This window comes from Gorilla gorilla, chromosome 18, assembly GCF_029281585.2.
Source record: "Gorilla gorilla gorilla isolate KB3781 chromosome 18, NHGRI_mGorGor1-v2.1_pri, whole genome shotgun sequence".
Classification (NCBI taxonomy): Eukaryota; Metazoa; Chordata; class Mammalia; order Primates; family Hominidae; genus Gorilla; species Gorilla gorilla.
Window position 1 is genome coordinate 85,889,160 of NC_073242.2, and position 23,790 is coordinate 85,912,949.

The 23,790-nt window shown below is 39.9% G+C and overlaps 1 protein-coding gene across 3 annotated transcripts in view; it reads left to right on the forward strand.

Moving 5' to 3' along the window:
- Positions 1-23,790, forward strand: part of NUP93 (nucleoporin 93) — a 112,724-nt gene that overhangs the window by 26,020 nt on the left and 62,914 nt on the right. For all 3 annotated transcript variants that reach the window (XM_004057681.5, XM_055364296.2, XM_055364295.2), the window contains one exon: positions 516-633. In XM_004057681.5, coding sequence (XP_004057729.1) covers positions 516-633 — 118 coding nt within the window. The remainder of the gene's footprint in view (positions 1-515; positions 634-23,790) is intronic.

Below are 23,790 nucleotides of genomic sequence, written 5' to 3' on the forward strand. Positions count from 1 at the left end.
TTACAGTGAGCCGAGATCATGCCACTGCAATCCAGTCTGGACGACAGAGTGAGACTCTGTCTCAGAAAAAAAAAAAAAAAAAATGGGGGTTGTGCCGCAGAACTAGATGACCTGCCTCTGCCATTTCCTGACTCTGTGACTTTGGCTAACCTCTTTGTACCTTAGTTCTCTCATCCATAAAATGGGGATGAATGATAGCATGTACCTCATGGGTTTCTTTACTATGACATGTTTGGAGCAGTCTAGTCTATGGTAGTAGTATCGTTTTATTCTAGACAAGGCTCTCAAATTCAGCAATGATTAGAACTTGAATCTGTTACTACAAAGTACAGTGTTATGGCTCTTATTCCAGGTGATCTCTATGGAAAGATATAAAACAACTATGTAAAAGTGTCTGGACAGTATATAGGAAGTTTTGAATTAAAAAAGCTCTCTAGTATTTGATGAAGCATATTAGATGTCCTAATCCTAATTTTCCCCTTACTTATATCTCCCTATTCTATATCCTCACATAGGTCAGTTCTCCTCGGGTCTCGGGGACTTGACATATCCCACATCTCCCAGCGATTGGAGAGTCTGAGTGCAGCCACCACCTTTGAGCCTCTTGAGCCTGTGAAGGACACTGACATTCAGGTAAGGGCTGCCAAGTGCAGGTGGAACCCAGAGCATATAACCCAGGCTGAAGACCCTGGCCCTTTATTAACCAGCAGATTGAGGAATTTCAGTTTTCTTTGTTAACTTTCTTCTTCCTCAGATATTAAGAGAACAGTAGATTCAGCTTTGGAGGTATAGTGGAAAACATTGGGTTATTTTCAGAGCTCTCTGTGTGGCTGAATTTAAGAAAGCAATTCCAACCTGCACTTTTTAGATTATTATAATTAGGAGAACAGATTTCTCTTCCTTCCTTGGGCTTAATCCAAGGCTCAGAGACATTAGTTGCAAGTTTCTTTCGCTTTCTTTGCTAGATCTCAAATAATTTTACTATTCGTCTTCCACATTTCTTTTTTACATCTTGCTTGTATTGGTTGGCAAAGAGCTGGGGAAAACTTAGAGTACTATTTACTGAAACCTACTCAATGATTTCCAAGAAGTGTTTGGCTGCATTAGTGGCACCAGGAAATAGTCTAATAGAGCACTCCAGTCTCATTTAACCAAACATGCCACAAGCAATTGATAGCTGTTTTAATCTAATCAGAAACTGACATAAAATTGTTAAGGAAAAAACTCACGGTCTGTTTAGTTTTTGAGGAATTGGAACACTGCATTTGCGTTAGAGTGAAGGGACAGTGGGGCACCATTTTATTTTTTTATCATTGATTTACCTGAAAATGAGAGGATGCCTCCTGCAGAGGCAAATTCTAGTAGAAATGGGCAATATTATTTGGGCTCAATTTGAATTAATACTCTCTATCCTAGTAACCTTCCTAAGAACCATTTTAGTCCATCTGATGGCCACATTTCTCCTGCATTTATTTGAATTCAGAAACCTAAAACTACTTTGAGTTGAGAGTTGAAGAACTATAGATATTTTTCCTATTGCTGCTATGTTCCCAAAGTATGAGAATCCAGTTTTTCCAGTTTTATATGCTAAATCATTTTTGCATGTCAACTTATAGTTGCCTTCTCATTTCCATGTAATCTTGAAATGGCATGTATACTTTTTAAACTTTTTTTTTTTAAGTTTTAGCCCCCCTCCCCCATACAACTGCTTGAGGCTTTCTGTTAACAAATACATGTAATAGGGATGAATAATCACCATGTATTTTGGGAGCATCCCTAATAATGTGGGAAGAAATAGCACCTGCTGAAAGGGTTTTTGTTCGTTTTTAATGTTGAAAATACCAGAGAAATTGTTTGTTTGAAAAACAAAGTGTTTTTTTTACATTTTCTTTGATATTCTTGGAGTAGGTATTTGGAATACTCAACAGCATTTTGTGATGCACTTCATGCATTTCCAGTGATGTGAAACTCCATTTTTTTACCTTAAGGTATTGACAGGTTTGTAAATGTATTGAGTCATAATGATCATTTCATCTAACCTTCTACTTAATGGAAGAATACTCTCCTTCAACACTGCCATTAGATGGTTTTCTAACAATATATGCTTAGTTACATCAAAGAGAATTTCTTAATTTGGAATGAGCGCGTCAGAGCTTTGGTCCTGTACCACTGGGGAGTCTCTGAACTTTGAGGTTAAGGATGCTTCCATTTCAAAAGTTCACCTCTTGGCCAGGCACAGTAGCTCATGCCTCTAATCCCAGCATGGTAGGAGGCTGACGTGGGAGGATTGCTTGAGCCTAGGAGTTCAAGAACAGCCTGGACGACATAGTGATACCCCCTGTATTTGGCCATCCTTGCATTGCTATAAAGACATACCCGAAACTGGGTAATATATAAAGAAAGAGGTTCAATTGGCTCACGGTTCTGCAGGCCGTACAAGAAGCATAAAACCAGCATCTGCTTCTGGGGAGGCCTCAGGGAGCTTTTACTCATGGCAAAAGGCAAAGTGGGAGCTTGCACGTCACATGGTGAAAGCAGGAGCTAGAAAGAGTTGGGGGCAGGGATAGGTGCCACTTTCAAACACCAGATCTCATAAGAACTCACTGTCATGAGGACAGCACCAAGAGGATGGTATTAAACCATTCATGAGAAATCTGCTCCCATGATCCAGTCACCTCCCACCAGGCCCCACCCCCAACACTGGGGATTACAGTTCAACATGAGATTTGGCAAAGACATGTATTCAAACTACGTTACTCTGTCTCTACAAAGATAAAAAATTATCGGGGCACGGTGGCGCACTCCTGTAGTCCCAGCTACAGGGGGAGGCTGAGGCAGGAACATCACTTGAGTCCAGGAGGTTGCGGTTGAGGCTGCAGTGAGTCCCTCCTGTGTGCACCACTGTACTCAAGTCTGGGTGACAGAGCAAGACCCTGTCTCAAAAAAAACCCCCCCAAAAAAACCAGAAACAACTCACCTCTTCGTTGTGCTGTTCCAGAATAGCTTCAAAAATGCAAAATGGTCAGTCCAAGATAACTTTTGATTAATTAGGAATTGATCATCTAGACCTGAAGTAAAAGTTTAAGGCTTACTAGTTTTGAAATAAGTTCTCTGTTCACTTCATCTTCTTGCCAGCAAAGGCTTAAAGGAGAAAATTTAGCTTTGGCCTGATCTGGGGGAACTCCGTTTTATCAATAGGGATTGGAGGTTTTAAGTTGTATTGTGTGGCTCAGTTGACCTGTGCTTAAACTTCCTATGCACGTATCCTTCCCTGACTTCTTGTTTAGTAACCAAGCATAAGAGCCAAGCCAGCTTGCATTACTGGCATGGAGTGATCCTCCTCTTAATTCTTCTCATAATGTGTTGGTTATCCAAGAAGAGTAAACTTGGACATTTTCAGTGATTTGTCTTTAGAAAAGCCAGATATACTATTTGATGGACTTTTTTTTTCATTTAATTGCTTAAATGAGATATAATTCACATACCATAAATGTGGTGGACTTTTGTAATTGAACTTTTGTTTTTCAATCAATGCATTTTTTTTGAGGTGAGAATGCACCCTAATTCCATGTGCTATCAGTCAGAGGGAAATTATTATGTCAGTTTATAAGCCACTTAAAGTACTGTTATAAAAAGGAAATGCTGATGCATTCTTTGACAAATACTGTCCAGGACTTTGTACTATCCATCGTTTGCATTACTTATAAACTTAAAGGCATTTTGCCATGTATGCGTTGTCTTTTTCTATTTGGTTAAACATTGGTTGTATTTCCTTCTGCTTCTAATGGAGCTTGAAATTAATATGGGTTTTTGTTGTTACCATTTCGTTCTTTGTCATAATCAATAATGTTTGCGTGCATTGTGAATGCATTTTAAAAAAATTGCTGTGACCACCAAAGGTAGTATATTAAAGAAACGCCACTTAAATATATGTAGGGATGATACTAGTAGAATTTTTTTAATGTTTATTGATTTTATTTTTTGGAAGTGGTCATAAAGAAGGCCTACATTTGTGTAATAGAGATGAAGAGTGATAACAGGACATGCTACTAAAACAGCTGTACTGGACCTGTTCTAAATGACTTTGTGGTGCTTGGGAGTATGCGTCCTCTCACAGAGATCCACTTGCTCACTTCTGTCTTTGGAGAAAAAATATTGAGGGCATATTGCACATCTTTACTGTGGTCTGAACAGACCTAATGTATCATGGATATACGTGTATTATATAATAATAAAGTGCAAATTTACGTAGTCCAGGTATATTCTGGGTTTTTTCACTAGATTGCATGTATATTTCAAGAAGTCTGTGCAGAAATAGCCTGAATTGGCCATGAAAATGGGAGCTGCAGTTTCCCAGCATTAGGCTATAATATTTTTAAATGGCATTAGACTTTCAAAATAACTAAGAGTGGAATTGGAATGTTTCTAACACAAATAAATGATAAACACTTGAGGCAAAGGGTATCCTGATTGCCGATTTGATCATTACACATTGTATGCTTGTATCAAAGTATCACATGTACAACATGAATAAATATGATGTATCCCTAATAATTAAAAATATTTTTAATGGCAGACCATTGCAGAGCAATAATAAATAATTGCCAAACTTACTATATTAAATTCCTAGGGATGCTGTAACAAAGTACTGCAAACTTGGTGGCCTAAAGCAACAGAATTTTATTCTGTCACAGTTCTGGAATCCTGAACTTTGAAATCAAGGTATTGGCAGCACCACATACTCTCCATAGGCTCTAGGGGAGACTCCTTCCTCTTCTGGCTTCTGATTGGCTCCTGACATTCCTTGGCTTATGGCAGCATAACTTCAGTCTCTTCCTCCGTCTTCACAGGGTTCTTCCTTGTGTGTGTCAGGTCTACCTTTCATGTCATATAAGGACACCAGTCATTGGATTTAGGACCCACCCTAAATCCAGGATAATCTCTTCTTGAGATCCTTAATTACATTTGCAAAGGCCCTATTTCCAAGTAAGGTCATATTTACAAGGGCCGGAGGTTGGGACTTGGACATATCTTTTTGTGGGACACACACTTCAACCCACTGTACTTATAGTGCCAGAAATTTTAAAACTGTTACTGTAAAGAAAAGAATGAAACATCTTCAAATCTAACTCCATTTCATATCCATGGGCAGTATTGGGATAAGATATCCATTGCTAGTCGTTCAGTACTGCAGGTCCCAACTAAGTTTCTCACGTCATCCTCCTCATTCTCCTTTGAGCCTTTGGGAAATGAGGGTGACTACTTATATCTGATTTCAGAATTTAATAGTAGTTACTCTTTCTAAACATATTAACAGTCTGTAATGTGTTTGAGAGATTTATCTAGAGACATTTTTCAACTAGAAACTCTCTGCTTCTTAAAGTATTAAATATGTAGTTTTTAAGGTAAGTATAGATAGAATTAAATTTTGGCATTTTTCCAAGGTAGAAGGAACTGCTTGTGTGTGTGTGTGTGTGTGTGTATGTAAATGCCCAACCCATTCTTTTTTCTTTTATAACTTATATCTTTGCTCACTGCCTTCACTTGTCCTGGAACATCCAAGCCCTAATTTCAGTCTAAGACTCTAAGGCTTTCCTTAGATATCACCTCTTCCACAGTCTTAATAGACCTGTTTTCCCCACAGCCTCCAAATATAGTATATTGGCTTCCCTGCTTAGGAAAAGACAAAACTTTCTGAATGTTCCCTTACAAAGTAAATAGAAATCTAGATTATGTTGTTGGAATTGACTTAGCCGCCAATTCTAATCATAGTTAAGTGAAAATTCAGCCCCTTCTACCCAAAAGAAAAAAAAAAAGACTCTGTTCTGAAGGTCTTCATAATCTGCCTAAATCTCCAGATGGAAATCTGTCCTATATAAGTAAAGAGGAAAAGAAGTGATAAACAGGATAAAATAACCATAAAAAAATTAGAGTTAGGGAAACTGAACTATCATATGTAAGACTAAAGGTGTGATAATAATTGACTGTTAAAAACTTGTTTTGCTTGCCACACTGTATCTATAACATATTCATTATTTTCTTCCTTTTCCTGTCCTTGGAAATGTAAAATATGCTCAAACCACTTTTAGTTTGTCTTTTAAATAGAAAGAAGAAACTAAATGATTTTGGTAAGTTTAAAAATGAATCAGTGGCCGGATGCGGTGGCCCACATCTGTAATCCCAGCACTTTGGGAGGCCGAGGCGGGCAGATCACTTGAGGTTAGAAGTTCAAGATCAGCCTGGTCAACATGGTGAAACCCGTCTCTACTAAAAATACAAAAATTAGCCGGACATGTTGGCGCACGCCTGTAATCCCCGCTACTCAGGAGGTTAAGACAGGAGAATCACTTGAACCCGAGAGGTGGAGGTTGTGGTGAGCTGAGATGGCACCACAGCACCCCAGCCTGGCTGACAGAGAGAGACTCTGTCTCAAAAAATAAATAAAATTAAAAAATGAATCAATAGTCTTGTAACCCCTTATCACCTGAATTATTTTTATAGTCTATCTTTTAGTTTTCTATCTTCTGCTCCTTAAATGCAGCTATATATAACAGCAAAGAGGAAAAGTAGTTGCTCACTAATTGGATGTTTGTAGTACTGGCAAGTTGTTGGTTGGGAACAGGTTGTGGAAATCCTGTGGCAGTTTGTTGGAAAGAGGGTCAGATTTGCCTAGAATGATTAATATGCGAATAGCTCTTCAGGAATTACTGGCAAAATATTAATATTGAAGAAAAAGTGCGGTAAAATTTCCTTAGCTTGAATCAGTCAAGGGAAAGTACAGTCTGAATGGGTAAACAGTATCTTAATTCTAAGGCTGAAAGAAATGCAGTTGTCATTTTCATCTGTTTCTGAAACTGAAACTGCTAAGCATGTTTACCAAGGAAAAGTATTATTACCAGAGCTGCTTTAGCAAATCTAAGGAAGAGATGAAGTTCTTAAGAGTTGCATCTGTTTGCCTACTGATAATTTGTGTAACGATTCTGAGAAATGGTTTAAGTAGGCAGAACATCCCTATCTTCCATCTTGTTTCTGTTCTTAATATGCCTGAGTAGGCTCTTCTGCACAAAATGGTGATCTGGCCCAAATTGGATGATTTTGAACTGATGGACTGTGGACCCTGAAGGAATAAGACTTTGCTGTCTAAATATTTTCACATAATATAAAAATATAAGAGACTATTCCGTGGAATCTAATGGTGCGAAGGCTTTTATTTATTGATCTCCTTTGTTATATTCCTCTTGTCCCTAAGAGAATGAACAGGATGTTCATGATACCCTTTCTTTTGAGTTTTTAGAGAGATTTAATGGATATTTGAATCTTGCTGTTTCTCAGCTTATGACAGCTGCCCATCCTGGACTTAAAACAACCTATAGTTAATGCTCCTGGGCTCAGTAGGAGTGATGAATCTGATTATCACCAGATCCAAAGTCTGTTAGTTGAAGAGAAATCCTTTCCTGGAACACCGGGTACATTTGAGGCCAAGATTTGGGTGTAGTGACTGAATTGCATGTAGAAAAGACATTACATCTTACTGTGCCCTGTTCTGGTTGAGGGACAATAAGTGGTGCCAAGCTTTGTCCCCTATATGAACACAGTGGTGTCTACATCACACCTACTTAATAAACATATTTGCTGTTCCTTGTCATTAAACCCTGACCCAGTATAAATCTTAGAGCTGGTAAAAACCAGTAAACCTGTACAAAAAAAAAAATAATGTCTTCACAGAGGCAGGCTAATGTGCCATCCTGTTTCATGTTTATAATTAGGTAGCCTAATGCTGATCACAGTGGTAAGGAATTGAAATGATTTAATTTTTCTGCCTGTCCATGATAAGGGAAAAGGTAGGCATTGTGGTCTGGTGGCAAAGTATGCAATTACATTAAAGTATTCTGTGGATGGAATTAAAAATGGTAACTTTGGAATAAAAATGGGTCGGAGAAAATGTGAAAAACTGCTTTTATGTGAGCCAGGGATATAAGATTTCAGCGTTTTTATTTATCCATTCACACTTACTCCTGAATGCAAGGCTTTCAGAAGAAGCAAGTAAATGGATGCTGAATGCATTCTGAACGAGCGGGAAATGACAGGCTTTTTTGTCTTCTAGGAGGTTTCTTATATCCTGTAGTGAGCAAGAGAATATCAATTACCAACTTAAAGAAGAAAGAAGTTGGAATGGTTCTCTAAGAGTATTTTGGAACAATCCCCGTGGCTGAAACATTTAATATTTTAATAGAAGACTTCAGATATTGGCCAGGCTCTGGTGCCTTTGAACTGGAGTTGAGTCGTCCCCTCCCTCCTTCACCAGCTATCTCTTAACCTGCCAATACCACTGATGCCCCAGCACTCTGGAGATGAGAAACATAGATTGACATCTTCAGTCTGGCATCTATAAATTGCTTGGTTGCAGGAACCAGAAATGGGCATGTCTTTTTATCTGCTGAACTATTTGATACTGGAGTGGTTGTGATTTAAATGGTGGTTAAAGCCTTGTCAAATATTGAATTGTTTTACTGTAGACCAGTCTGTTGTTCTCAGATGGCAGCCCTTTACCCGTGTGCCACTTTGATCTGCTTGCCACAGCACCTTGTGATCTCTTATTTCTGTTTTTGGAATGTTCGATCCAAAGCTGTGCAGGCCTGCAGCCTGATGTGGCAGTTGGCAAACTGAGGCTTCTCAGTTGCAAAACTTTGGGGCCCAGGTTGGTAGTGTCTCACTAAAAATCCATGATCTGCGATGGAACCGAGAGAGGGGATTACATAGAGGGGAGACCCTTGGCTTTACTTCTTTTCATTTGTTTGTTTGGTAGGGACCAGGAAAAGAAGCTGGGAGGTAAGATGGGTAACATCCCCTACTGACAAGACCTAGACTTAGAATTTTCTTGTGCTGCAGTGCTCTAAGAACCAGTGTGTATCGCTTTCTTTTGAAGCATCTTTCCATTTCACAGATGCTCAGCTTCCATCTTGCACTTCAGATATGGAGAGGCTGAATGTGTTCCCCAAGCCCAGGTTGCTGACAGCCATGCTGGGGCTAAGGCCCTTGATTCTGACAGCTGCTGGTCTGCAGCGATCACAAGATCAGCAGTGGTGCACGCACCACTTTAATTATCCTGGAGGACAGAAGGGCCAGTCCTTGCCTCTCACTGTGGAGTGGCTGTGAGGCTGAGATGCCATCAGCAAAATCCTGCCTGTGCTTTCCAGAAAGCTGCAGCACTTGAAGCACTGCAGCAGAATCTGCTGAGCAGGGCTGGGCGTGACACAGCTGCCAAGAAATTATTCAGAAAGAACCCTTGTCTTATAAGACATATTTGCAATGAAGACTAGACTATTTGTTTAATTTATAAAACAAAAGGGAGGGAGGTTTAGGTCAGCAGAATGTAAGTGGGAGTATGGATTTACTTCCTGATTTTTAAAAATTACTGACTAATTTGGTTTATTTCTTTGAATGGGATGAACAAAAGGATATGGGGGAGAGTTTCCTCCACTCCTCCCTTTTCTTTTAAAAAAATAGTCTGTTTTAAAATGCTGTTGCTATCTTAGGGACAGGTAGAAACCGCCATGGAAGGTTATATGATATGCTTGATTTGCTCAAGGTACCAAAATACACTAGTGTGATATTCCCTGGGAGTTTTCTCTCTTCTTCTAGTAGGTTCTCTCACAGTGCACATCAATCTTTCTCAACAGGAGGACCCGTCTCTAAATGAGCAGGGCCTGGCGGACTCTTGAAAGTTTATGGGCATTTACAGGATCATTTAATTCTGTAATGAGGTCCTAAACTGCCCCAGATGTCTTAGCATTGAATGAATATAGTGGTGGGTGTTGTTCATTCAAAAGGTGCTTTTACTGAATCAGTGCTTCTCAAACCAGTTTTTTTCTTCACTTTGTCTCAGACTGAGAGATACTTTTATAAAATATAACAAAAATGAATTACTAGGAAAAAAAGACATGCAAAATACAAGCCCTTTTTAAAATGGGATTTGATAGCTATAAAATTACTCAGTTTGCTGTAAAAATCTCTAAATCCTTATTGTCGGTCTTTGCACTTACCTGCTGCAGACTGGGAGCAAACCATTTGTGGACCGGTGCTCCTTTGACCATATTTTGAGCACCACAAGTTTAAATAGTTGTGTTTTTTTCTCCTTCCTTCTTCCTTCCCTGTTTCTCACCGTTGCAGTGAAACATAGTACCAGAGACACATTACGTTCTTGTCTTTTGGCCGGGTGCAGTGGCTCACGCCTGTAATCCCAGCACTTTGGGAGGCTGAGGTGGGTGGATCACCTGAGGTCGGGAGTTTGAGACCAGCCTGACCAACATGGAGAAACCCCATTTCTACTAAAAATACAAAATTAGCTGGGCGTGGTGGCGCATGCCTGTAATCCTAGCTACTCGGGAGGCTGAGGCAGGAGAATTGCTTGAACCCGGGAGGCGGAGGTTGTGGTGAACCAAGATCGCGCCATTGCACTCCAGCCTGGGTGACAAAAGCAAAACTCTGTCTCAAAAAAAAAAAAAATTTTTTTTTGGCCAGGTGTGGTGGCTCACGCCTGTAATCCCAGCACTTTGGAGGCCAAGGCGGGCGGATCACGAGGTCAGGAGATCAAGACCATCCTGGCTAACACGGTGAAACCCTGTCTCTACTAAAAAATACAAAAAATTAGCCTGGTGTGGTGGCGGGCGCCTGTAGTCCCAGCTACTCGGGAGGCTGAGGCAGGAGAATGGTGTGAACCCAGGAGGTAGAGCTTGCGGTGAGCCGAGATTGCCCCACTGCACTCCAGTCTGGGGTACAGAGCAAGACTCTGTCTCAAAAAAAAAAAAAAAAAAAAAAAAAAAATGACTTTTGTCTTACCCCAGCTAACATCAGGGAAGCAAAGCCAAGGTTTATTGAGCATTTATTATGTTCAGACGTGTGCTAAGCACTTCCTAGGCTTGCTCATTTAGTCTTCCCAGCAACCCTCTGAGGTGGATACTTACTGTTAACCCCATGTCACAGATGAGGAAGCTAAGGCTTACAGAGGCTAGATATGCCAGACCAGAGCTCCAGTCTGTTGATTTGAGTCCAATACTGTGCTCTTAGCTGCCTAGGATTTAAATTGCATTTGCAGACTAAGACTGTTTTAGTGAAGGAGGGAAGTTTTTCAGGATGTATTAGAAGGAGGAAAGTTAGTGAAAGTATAAAATAGAAGTATAATTGATCATTCATTTAGAGCAAAATAAAGAGTAGAAAGCCCACAGTGCTGGAGAAAAGTATCTTTTGAATGGATGTGGTAGGCATAGCTCTTATTTACACAAGCTTAGTAGTAAAATAACGTTGATTGAGGGAGAAGCTGGAGCATACTTTCTCAACCCTGATGTGAACTCTTGCGGAGTGTTGGGAGGTGGTAGTTGAGGGGCATTCAGTTTTGCAGAAAGACCAAACCTGTTTCATCCGTTTATCTCCAGGTGCTTGCTTTTTTTTTGCCATAGTTTTCTGCTTGCTGAGCTGTCAGTTTAATTTACTGTCTAAAGCTCAGCCTATTATTTTTCAGGTTTGCTGCCCTAGAGGTACACTGTAAAGGATTTCTGTGAAATCCTGGAGCAGCTTTTAGTTTCAAAATGCCGAAGCTTTGTGCTTGTGAAAATAGGTTGTGTTCAGCTTCTTGCTTGATCATCTTTGTTTTGTTTTGCTTCTGAAGCTGAACTTGAGTTAGAAGCATGATGCTAGAAGCAATTTAAAGGGCACATCAAATTTTTACTGTAATACTGAACTATTGATTGTTGACTTATTTGTAGGTTTAATGCAAACCCATTTCCTTACTTAGCGTCTGACTGGCCATTAAGCCCTGGCAGTGTGCCGGAATGTTGAAATCTTGTATTGTATAATATGATTTGTCTGTCTAAGGGTATTATGTGTATTTGGTTTTAAAGACACAAAGCCCTCAACTTTGTGTGTATATTCCAGAATACAAGACAGATTTCTCTACAGCAAAATTATTCACGTCTAAGAGTATAAAAGTGAGGAATTGACATTCAGCTGAACATTAACACCTGATGTCTTGCAAACTGGTACTCTTTGGGCTATCTGGCTTTTATAAACAAACACAAACTAACATAACAGAATCAGGAAGAGAAGACTAAGCAGGGAAGGGAGAAGGGGTGTCAGTGAGTATGCAAGAGTAGGTGACAATTAGGTTTGCCTGGTTCCACTCTGCTGGCATGGAGTTGAAATTAGAATCTAGCTGAAGGGCTGGTGCAGTGTCCTGTTTATGGAGAGAGCTGGCCAGGGGCTCAGGAGTGGTTGGAGAAGTCATCATTGGTCACAAAAAACTTTCACCATCTTCTTTCACAGCCTGGGCATCTTTTGACTGGAATAAAGGGTGTGTTTTCACCCCTTGAGTTAAGGCTGAGGGAGTGAGATGACAAAAACATTAAATCTGTGACTTTGAGAGTAAATGAGAACCGAATGGCTTTAAGGGGGGAAAATTGACTTCCGCTACCCCCTCCAATCACACGAATAAGATGGACTTACTTCAGAAAATTTGGAAAATGGCTCCATAGTCACTTTCTTGACTGTTGTACTCCCCCTTGAAGTTGTTAGAACAGATACCATTTGGGGAGTGTTGAACTTTTTAAACAGCATGCTTGAAACGGTAGACATCTTTTGTTTGAAATGACAAGGAAAATTGATAATAGAGAAGTGAGGGACTGGTACATGAAGCGTGTGTTAGAAATAGACTGTAAAAGTGGCCCTCACAGGCCGGGCGCAGTAGCTCAAGCCTGTAATCCCAGCACTTTGGGAGGCCGAGGCGGGTGGATCACGAGGTGAGGAGATCGAGACCATCCTAGCTAACACGGTGAAACCCCATCTCTACTGAAAAATTAAAAAAAACAAAAAAACAAAAAAACACGTGACCCTCATAGCTCAAAATTGGTCAATTCCTATAAATTGACACACAGTCTGTTCCTTTATTCTGTAACGGAAAAGCTTCCTTATGTGCTAAAAGGGATCAGAGATGTGCTGATTTCATGAACAACCCTTACATCATTTCATTGTTCCCTCAAACTATTTGGAAGGCTGGTTATTGAGAAGTTCTGTGACTTTGTCCTAATTTGGAAGATTTAGGGGGAACTAATAGGCCTGGAACTTTGTATGAAGTTTGAGGGACACATCATCATAATCTTTTCATTTGTATAATACTTTACAGTGGGCTTTGTCATTCTCTTGTTCCACACTGCAGTGTATGAGATGGATTGATTGAGTGTTGGCATCATCTTTATTTAAAAGGGGAAGAAATTGAGACTAAGATAGATTAGTTACTGTAAAAGGTGGAACTTGAACCCAAATAATTCTTTATACCTTGTCGTGTAGTCTTACTTTTCTTATGCCTTGCTGAGGAAGGCATCAAGTGATGGATTGGTTGGGTAAATGCCATATTATTCTTTTCTGCAAAGACACTAAGCCAGTTCTTTCACCACTGGTCGAATTTCTTAATGTTTTGTCCCTGCCTTTCCTCTGACCATTTCTTACCTGTTTTCTATGGGATGACATTTCCATTTATTCCCTCCAGCACGAAAGACTTGCTGGTTAACTAAATTAGGGATGGAAATGCTACTTAGAAGAGTAATTTGGCGTGATTGGCTTCTGTGGACTGTACACTGAGTGGTGATAAACCTCATTTTTTCCATCTGAGATATACTTTGGAACAAAAAGTTATACTGATGTTTGTTGATACTGCTGACATAGTTTACTGCTGTTTTCCTTTATGTGACGTGGTGCTGGGTTTATGCTGTCTGAGTGGGTCATTGCTCCCAAGCAAATGAAAAGTAGCAAACTGAAACAAATGCCATATTTGGAACTTTAGGTGGACTGGAAGGAATGTCAGGGGTTTTAGAGCAGATTGAAGGAAAGATTTCTTTGTTTTGTTTTTGTTTTTGCCATTATTTTGCTTTCTGTTTTATGCTGGATACCACCTTCTCTGTTCCCTTCCCTTTCATTCTTTTTCTTTTTCTTTTTTGGTCTTCTCTCCTTTCTTCCTTTCACTTTTGCTTTCCTTCTGTCCTTTGCATCCCTTTCTCTGCCACCTGTCCCCTTGCCTCAGCCTTTTTAGACTGGCTGTCAGCAGGAGCTGCCATTGCTAATGGGAGTGTACCAGATGCCTCGGCGGTATTGAGGGCAGAAAAAGGGTAAAGAACATGGTTGGGTAGAATTTTTTCTCATTTTTCTGATCAAGTGTTAGCTGTGAAAACATGGCTGTTAGAATGGCTCCCACAGCTTGGCAGTATGCACCCACCAAAGCTATCTTCCTGTGGAATGAGCACAGTTGGAGAGTGAGATTGGACTCCGGATTCTTTATACCTTGTCATGTAGTCTTACTTTTCTTATGCCTTGCTGAGGAAGGCATCAAGTGATGGATTGGTTGGGTAAATGCCATATTATTCTTTTCTGCAAAGACACTAAGCCAGTTCTTTCACCACTGGTCGAATTTCTTAATGTTTTGTCCCTGCCTTTCCCCTGACCATTTCTTACCTGTTTTCTATGGAATGACATTTCCCCATCAGGGGCCCGGAAGCTCTGTGGAAGCCTAGCCTTGCTGTCTGTCAGAGGTGGGCCTCTTCCTTGTTTCTCCACTGCCCTACATACTCTCATTACTTGTGTTTTCTGCATTTGCAAACCCCAAATAAATGGAATTTAGTTTTATTTGTCTAGCCAGTTTGCTCATGTTCTGCTCTTGTAATATGTACCCTGAAGTGCATTTCCTTACTTTGGCCATTGCCTGAAGCCTCTGCTAATTTTCTACCTTTGTTTTTTAGTGTCTGACTCAGCTTGGTATTGAGGGCCTGTAAGAGTTTTCTGTTACAGTACTGTGATAGTGCGAAATATGTATTTGGTCTTGAACCCTGTTTCCTCCAGCCTGCTGGGAGGAGAGAGGATCTGAAGGTTAAGTTGATCACCAGTGGCCAGTGGTTTACTCAGGCATGCCTACATAAGGAAGCTTCCATAAAAACCCAAAAGGAAGTCGTCTTCTGTGTTGATTGTCATTGTGTGGTGAGAGCAGAGTAGACACAGTTTGAATTGGTTTTTCCTCACAAATACTTAGTAAGCCAAGGTTTGAGGTGAGAGTTGCAACTTATTTATTATTAGATGATTGATTATACATTAAAGCCAAATCTAAGTAGGGGGAGAACGGGGAAGAAACTGACCAAGGAAAAGAAGACATTTGGTTGTGTTTCTTGTGTTTCGGAAATGAAGTTGTAAATTAGTCTACCTCCCAACCTCATATATGCTTTTCACTATTTGTTAACTATTCATTCTACTTTCTTTTTTAAGGATGGGGCAGTGTTAAGGGATGGGGTTTATTTTGGAGCAACAAACGCATTGCAGAGCCTTTCAGGCATCTAGGCTTTTCCTTGGGGGTTAGGAAGGGGAAGGAGCCACTGATCTCATCTCTAGTGTCTTTGTATTAACTTTCTAGCTCAGGTTGGGTTTAATTTCCTTCTCCATTCCTCTCCTGCCCTGAACACCTTTGGCAACCAGAGAAAAGCCTTTTGGTCAGTGATTGTAGAGTGTGGCGCTCAGACCAGCAGCATCAGCATCACCTGGGAACTTTTAAGAAATGTGATTCTCAGGCTCCCCGCAGACCTATTGAATCCAAATATCTGAGGGTGCGACCCAGAGTCTGTGTTTTAACAAGTACTCCAGCTTGAGATGTACTGAATTAAGTGATAACAGAAGTCTACTGTAGGTAAACCTGCTTTTCTAGGTGTCTCTGCCAACTTTTAAACTTAGTCCACCTGTGGACTAATACTGAATTTTCACTAAACAAACTGTAAACAAAGCAGACTGCAAAGCAGTGTATTTATCTTTTAAGTGTTTGAGTCCATAAAGAATTTATAACCACCTTTGTTTTTATCTTTGCTTCATCAAGGACATAGTGTTCAATATAATATATGTTTAAAACATATATATTTAAAAACTTATGACTTATAATTTGTGAGTTATAATTGTTTTCATCATAGAGGTATTGAATCTGATATTAAGGCTGTAGCTCAAAATATACTACCTAAAAAGTAGTCAGAGCCCAGAGGAGAATAAAGAAGAGAGGGAGACATGGGAAAGGGAAGTGGGAGGATTAATAATCCCATCTTAGTTAATCATCATTATCCTCTCTGATTGCTGTGAGCGGATGTGCTGTTACTTCTGCAAATGTTAATAATTCATGGATGGACTATGCCAAAAGGAGGCCTTAAATCTGGTCTCTCAGCAGATTAAATACACCGTCTGCCATCAGTAGGAGCCAGGAGAGATGAAAGATGGACTTGTTTTTATTCATTAACCTGATTTCTCTGCCTTTCTCCCAGCTCCTCTCATTCTCATTTTGTTCACCTTTTCATTTGCTTCTCTCTGTATGCCCCCCACCCCCACCATTAAATGTGTGCTAGGGATCTTGGGTCTACTGTTAATGACATTAGATTTCACTTTTCCTTAGCTGCTAGTAACAACAGATGCCATGAGAGAAAGCAGAGAAGCAGAATAAGTATTTCTTTGGAAATGTCTAAATCAGTCTGCATATTTGAAAAATGTATTAAAATGTGCTGCCTGTGTTTTAGATCATTTGAAATGGCTTCTCTTGGCTTTGAAGAGAATCCTATTGTATAGATAGTTGAAAATACATGCAGTGCTCTTACTTTATGCTGGTGTGGTGGTATTTTCTCATTTCGCAGATGAAGAAACTGAGGCATGAGGTGGATGATTTGATTGCCTAGAACCCAGTTGTTCTGACTCTAGCTTCAGTATGCTTTCCACTGGACTTGATCACTGCTTGATTTTAGAAATCATATGTGGGTAGTCCTATCAGTCACCAGATTAAGGTTGTTTTTTTTTTTTTTTTTTGAGACAGAGTCTCGCTCTGTTGCCCAGGCTGGAGTGCAGTGGTGCAATCTCTGCTCATTGCAACCTCCACCTCCCAGGGTCAAGTGATCCTCCCACCTCAACCTCCCGAGTAGCTGGGACTACAGGCACATGCCACCATGCCTGGCTAATTTTTTGTATTTTTGTTAGAGATGGGGTTTCACCATGTTGCCCAGGTTGGTCTCAAACTTCTGAGCTCAAGCGATCCACCTACTTTGGCCTCCTAAAGTGCAGAGATCACAGATGTGAGCCACCGCGCCCAGCCCGAATTAAGTTCTAGTAATGTGTAGGTAGCTTCATAGGAACACTTCACCAGATTAAATGCTAAATGATAGTTTGCCAAGAAACACTACAGTTGGAAAAGGCTGATGACCATCTGGAGTTATGTAGACATTTCTAGAACTTCTGAATAATAATACTCAGCAATTTATAGGTTAATCAGTCATGTTGAGCAGTTATTCTGTGCATGATGCTGTGTTAAGCACTTTAAGTAGATATAATATAGTCCCCATTCTTACTACAGTTTCAGTGTTGTAGGTTTTCCTGAGGGAAACTGGCTACTTAAAATGCTCCAGTATCTTAAGGGTGTGAGATGGCAAAGTAGTAGAACTGGAAACGTTTTGGTCTCCTCAGTAGTTTGCTGGAGGACTTAGTGTTAACGAGCATGTCAATAAAACTGGGCCATTGTTTTTAAAACCATTTGCCCGTCCCTGCTGGAAGCCTGATGGAGAGAACAGTGTGGGGAAAGCAGATTTTAAAATCAGCCTGTTTTTCCCCAAAAAATGTTAGAATTGCAGATCCTTGTGCCCCTATTTTGAGATGAGGGCACAGGTATAGCGATGAAAGCCCAACCCAGTATTTTATAGGGCCCCATAGACAAGGCCACCCCTCCCTTGCCATGGTTGTCTATCCTGACCTGAAGTAGGGGTGAAGAAAGGCAGGGGCCCCCTCACCTCTTGCACCCTTCATGTAGGACCAGTAACCCACAGGTCATCACCATAGTTGCTGTTTCAAATTCATTTTACTGTCATTTCTCATCATTTTTACTCTGGTTATTTTATATATATATTTTTTTTCTTAAAGTTTATATCCTTGAATATACTTTTATTTGTTGGTGCCAGATTTTTTTTTATTGCTTTGAGGAATGCTATTTTCAATTTTATAATAGGGATTGATGAAAAAATAGAATTTTGCGTTTAAGTTTTCTTCATAGAAAACTTTGAGAAAGCTACATTTTATTTATGTCAGTGTGTAAAATTATAACCTGATAATGAAAGAAATACAGTTTTTTTCCCCCTTGTTTAAATCGTTGAGGGTTGGATAATTTTAATAAACCTTTTCTTTCTGTTGAGTAGTCTTTTATTTTGTATTTTTCTTACCAGTATCTGGCCATATCACTGTTTTCCAGATAGTAGCACAAATAATAAATATGTGCAAAAACTATATAAAAATTAAGGTTTTAGTGTCTTGTCTTTAACATAATAGTAAAATTATGATGGACTCTGCTTTTAATAAGCAAATCCAAATCTGAATATCTAGATTTGTAAAAGAAACCTTGGGACAATGTTCAGCTTTAGTATTACTTCAAATAACAGCTTCCCTGCTGAATTTAAAATAGAATTTGTTTAAAAGAATTCTATTTACAATCAACCTGGCAAGAAATACATCTGTTGCGAAAAGTACATTGGTAACAAGAATTAACAAGCTAGAAGCCGTTCTTGTGCAACCACCACCATCACCCATGTAATGACTTAAAATTCCATGAAATCTGGGGCTCTAGCAGGCACCCATGCAGTTTTTCTCAGTACGTGTCCCATAGTGCTGCGCCAAGAGCTCTCTCTGTAAGGAAACAAGAAAGCTAGGTCTTGGGCCCAAAGCCAGGACCTGGGCCAGAACCTGAGTTTGAGTCTCTTTGTGCCTGAAATTTTGTGGCTATGAATCCAGTGAACATATATCTTATTATTTCATTTATTTTTTACTGTGGTAGAACTTCTTCACATATTCTGCAAGTTCTTGCTGAAAGTCTCATTTGTTCCCTCTGTCTAAATACCAAGGCTTAATAGATGCTGAGAGAGAGAGTGAGCGTGTATGTGTGTGTGTGCGCGCGCGCGCGTGTGTGTGTGTGTGACAGAAACAGAGACAGACTGATAGGAAAAGAGCCTTTCCCATTTTGATTTTTAGAAATCTGGGAGGCTGCTTAAAACTGTAGTGAATTGCCCTGGAGAAATATTGAGGACTATATTTCCTCTTCCCATTTTAACCTCTTCCCATTAGTAATTGCTTTTATTGGGGAACTACTTCTTGAAAACACATTTAAAATGGAAATCTTACTTCTGAAATTTCTTTCACCGAGCTGCATTTCGTATCTGGCCCACTTATAAACCCTGCTCTCACCCTTTTGGTTTATAGTCATATCAAACTCAGAACCACCACTCCGGGGCAGCAGGAACTTATTAGCTGGGAAAGCTTACTTTTCCCTGTTGTTTCTTAACTCCTGGGCAGTCTAGTTTGGGTATCAGCAAGAGAGAATGAACTGTAATTTGTTTTAGTGCTAAATAAGACTGTGCAGAAATCTTCTCTTTTTTTTATTGACTGCCTAAATCTGGTGTTCCTCACTTAAAATAATATTCAGGATGAAATGTCTGCAATAAATTAGCAGATTGCTTTTTCATTCTCAGCTAATTAGTAAGGACAGATGAGCTGTGAATGCCATACCACTGACTTTGGGTCAGGCCGTCTCATTTTCCCCGAACTTCCATGGCTCTAGTTGCATATAATGAGGAAGCCAACTTTGGGAATTGAATACTGTTGGTAATGATGCTTAGTCACAAAGAAGAGCTTAGTGCCTCCGCACGTTGGCCAAGAACCGCCTTAGTATGTTACCACCTAAGGCTGGAATTATCTCAGGGAGCTGAAAATATTTGAAAGAACAAGCAAAAGTAATATTTAGCTCCCCTTTAAGTATAACTGCCTGCATCTACCTGGGCAGGGCCTAGTAGACACTAATAAAAGTTAAGAAGTGGTTTTGTTCAGTGCCTGTTAAGGACTGCACTATGGAGATAATTCGAATAAATACAAATTCTGGATGCTGCCCTCTGGAAGTTTGTCTTCTGCCTATAGAGCCAACACCGACATTCCTGCAAGATCAAACTGTCCAAGCTGTGAAAAGTGACAGACAGACTGAATGAGAGCAACACAGGATTCTAAATGCCATGGGAATTCAGAGGCGTGGAAGCGGTTAATAATGAGTGAATTCTGGGGTAGTTGGGAAAGACTCCCTGGAACAGATGGGCCTTGAAAAATGACATGGGTTTAGCTTGCAGGAAGTGAAAGAAGAGTAATAACCTGACCAAAGTCAGGGAGGTAAGAAATGGAAGTTATGTGCTAAGAAGTAAAATCTGTCAGGGAAGGGCAGTCGAACATGGAAGGAGTGACTGCCAGGCAGTGGAGTGTAGGCGGTAGGTGTTGAAAGTTTCGAAGCAGGTAAATATTGAGCAGAAAGGAGGGAGGGCATGGCAGTGCTTATGGAAGTTGGTTTGGCCAGTAGAAGGATAGCTGCTAGATGACATTCAGAGGCAATTGTAGTAATACAGCTTTGAGGTGACAACAGCCAGGACCAATGTGGTAGCTGAGAAAACAGGAAAAAGATGTGCGAGGGACATTTGGGATAAAACATCTGCCACACGTGGTGCCTGATGGGCTTAAGAAGGATGTTCAGAAATTACGTGAGGTTTGGGGCAAGGAGAAGGATGGGTGCTTTTCGTTGAGGCTAAGGAATTGGAAGATTAACTAGATTGAGAGTTGAGATTTCATTTCCGTTTCTGATGTTCTGGTAAGCTATCACTGTGGAAATGCTCCTGAAGCATTTGGAGATGGGGTAAGAAAATTTCTCAGAAAACAGCTCCATACATTATTTTCAAGAGCCACAGGCCTAGAGAGAAGAATTGTGGCAGTAGAAATGAATGTGTAATAGGAGAAATGTTTAGCAGGAGGCAAAGGGCCAAGGTCTCAGTGAGGAGAAGAAGCCAGGAGGAGGTTGGTAGTGGTGGGATGGAAAGGGAGCAGGGACCCAGCTCTCCCAGCTATATCTCAGAAAGCTGGGAGTTTGCTCATAGAGGGAGTCATCACTCAGCCTCACCTGGCTTCCTTCTTTACTCTTAAAAGCACTTACCCACCAGTACTATTGATCTTCCCAGCAGCCCGGAGAACCTGGCAGAAGACAGAGCAGAGCCCACCAAGTATCTGTAAAAGTTTTTCTGGGTAAAGTTCTATATATGGTCACTGTACTGTAGAGCTCTACAGTTGTTCACTTGAATATTATTTTACCTGGCAATTATTATAGTTCTACTTGAACCACAAAAGTTCAATAGCTCCCTTTTCTAGACTGTAATCTCTACATTTGTTTAAGTGAGCCCACTTTAATCCCTTATATTAATGAATGCTGGACCCGTTAGTTTTTAACCCTTTTCTTTTTGCTTTAGTTTTTGGTGTCTGGGGTTATGTAAAGCCAAAATACAAAATTAAACAATGGACTACCAAATTTAGGAATAGATCACTTTATGTTCAGTTAGTGACGAATAAGTAGAGAAGCACCTCCTTTGTAAGGTGGCTTCTTTGTAGCGTTTTTGTTGTGACCTCCTTACCTATTCAGGCATCTGGGGTCTGAAGGCAGGATAGTTAACACTTCTGCTCAGAGGTCCTTTCCAGCCAGCATATCTTGCAACTCCAAGCCAGCCACTCATCTAGTTTCCTTGGGATACTCGTAGATGGAGGAAGAAGGGGCTGAGCTGATTTAGAATTTATTCTAGCATAAATAAATACCCTCTTAATTTATTTGTTGGCAATACTAAAGAGGAAAAACGTCTTAACAGTGACTCGGTGAAGTTTTTTTCAGTAAATAAAGAGGGTTTTCTTACTCCCCTGTAGTGAACCTCAGATGTATCCCTTGGGAACAGGTTTTACATCCGTGAAATAGTTTGACTTTAACCACACTTGGGTCTTCGGGTTCTTTTCATCCCCAGGCAGAGACTCCTATTGCTATATATCCACCATGCTCCAGTACAGTATTTATTTGATCAGAAACAAAAGAGTTTGCTTCTTGCACTGGTTCAGAGAGGTCCCCCAGGATTGTCTTTTGTTCAGTAATTGGAGCATAAGCTGAGCCTGGTTAATTTCAAAGCTACGCTCAACACACACGTTTCTCCCTCCCTCCTTGTGCAGTTTTCTCAGCTGTTAGTGGTACCTTGTATTGGGTCTGGAACAAAAAAAGCTGGATTGTTGAATGTTAGCTACAACTACTGTGACATCTGCTATGGCACCACATAGCACTGTTGGTGCAGTTAATTTTAAGTTAGGGTAAGAAAACTAGAAAGCTCTTCAGCTTTACAGTGCTTGTTAACACATGCACCTCCAAATTATGCATTTGGTGTTATCACAATGAATAAAACAAAGGAAATCATGAGTTGATTTTTATGCTAGTAACATAAGTTCTTTCATTGTTATTCGCTGTTCAGACACCAGTGTGTTCCTATGTTCATTCTTTTTAGTTTAGTTGGGGTTTTTTGTTTGTTTTTGTAAGGCAGAAATGTCTGAAACATCTCAACTCTGGGTATTTATTTAATTGGCAAAAGTTCTGATGTAAGAAATAAGTTAATTATATTTATTCTTTTAAAGGAACAATGTAAGTTGGTTTTGCTTCTTAAAATACAAAAATGATGATGGTAGGTGAGTAAGAACCGTCAGTAGTCAAATTCTGTATGCTAAATAGCCAAGTTAATATTTATATAAAAATACATCATGAAATTGGCAAATATTATATGTCTTTCAGATTCTGCAGTATAGATGTTGGTTTTGCAACCAACAGATTGCAATCTTAGGGTTTGTGGTTTTTGTTTTTGAGGAGAGAATGGTTCTATTTTCCTTTTGCAGTCTGCACCATGGTGATGGCCCATCACCTGACCAGCCTGACTTTAATCATCTGGTGCCTTGGTCTTAGCGTGGCTCTGTCTTTGCTTTTTCACAAGCTTTCCTATAATTGTACAGTTGTTTGCCGCACTGAATTTCCTTTTTTGACAGTGAAAAACATGATAATATTTTAATGTAGTCTTCAATTTTCAGGTTATATGTTAAAACGTGGAGGAAAAAAATCCCTTCCTGAGGAGCACTTTTAAAAATCATTGCAGTAGAATGGGAATATTCATTACTTACACATCATATATTTTCCCCTAAATGTTGTGCAAAGAAGTGACAGTTGAGCTGAGCATATGTTAATAAAAGGTCTGCATTTTCCTGTGTCAGTGACAGTTTCATTGGCTGTATATTCCTGAAATGCAAATAACCTCTGTTCTTTTCAAAGCTATAATTAATCTGAATAGTTATTTAAACAGTATCAAAATCTTTTAACTACTAAGAGGCCAAACATTTAAGATGGCGAATTTACTGTTCTGCTTGAAGGACAGTACAATTGACAAGGGCACAATGATCTGAGATGCTTCTGTATGTTGTATCTACACATCCTGTAGACTAAAATGGCAGAATCTGTCTGCTGCTGTATAAAATCTTTTAACTACCATTTATTTTAGCATCATGGCATGTGCAAATTCCTGCTGCTCAGTTAAGGGACCAGCTTCACAACTGGTGTTACAATCTGTGGCCACAGCACTGCATCACAATGCAGCAAATGCATTTTCCACATTAACCAAACATGACAGCTGAAGCGATTATTAACCATGCAAGATGTCGGAAGTCATCAAAGATTCACATCAGAGTAATTGCAGTGGTTTGGGTTGGGGAAAAAAAGTATCATAGCATTCCTTGCCTACATGTTGTCTCTCCCCCTCTTAAATCTTAACTTGGTACAGTCCGTTAACAATAAAATACCCTTCTGTAACCTATAAACTGTTACTCCCATCA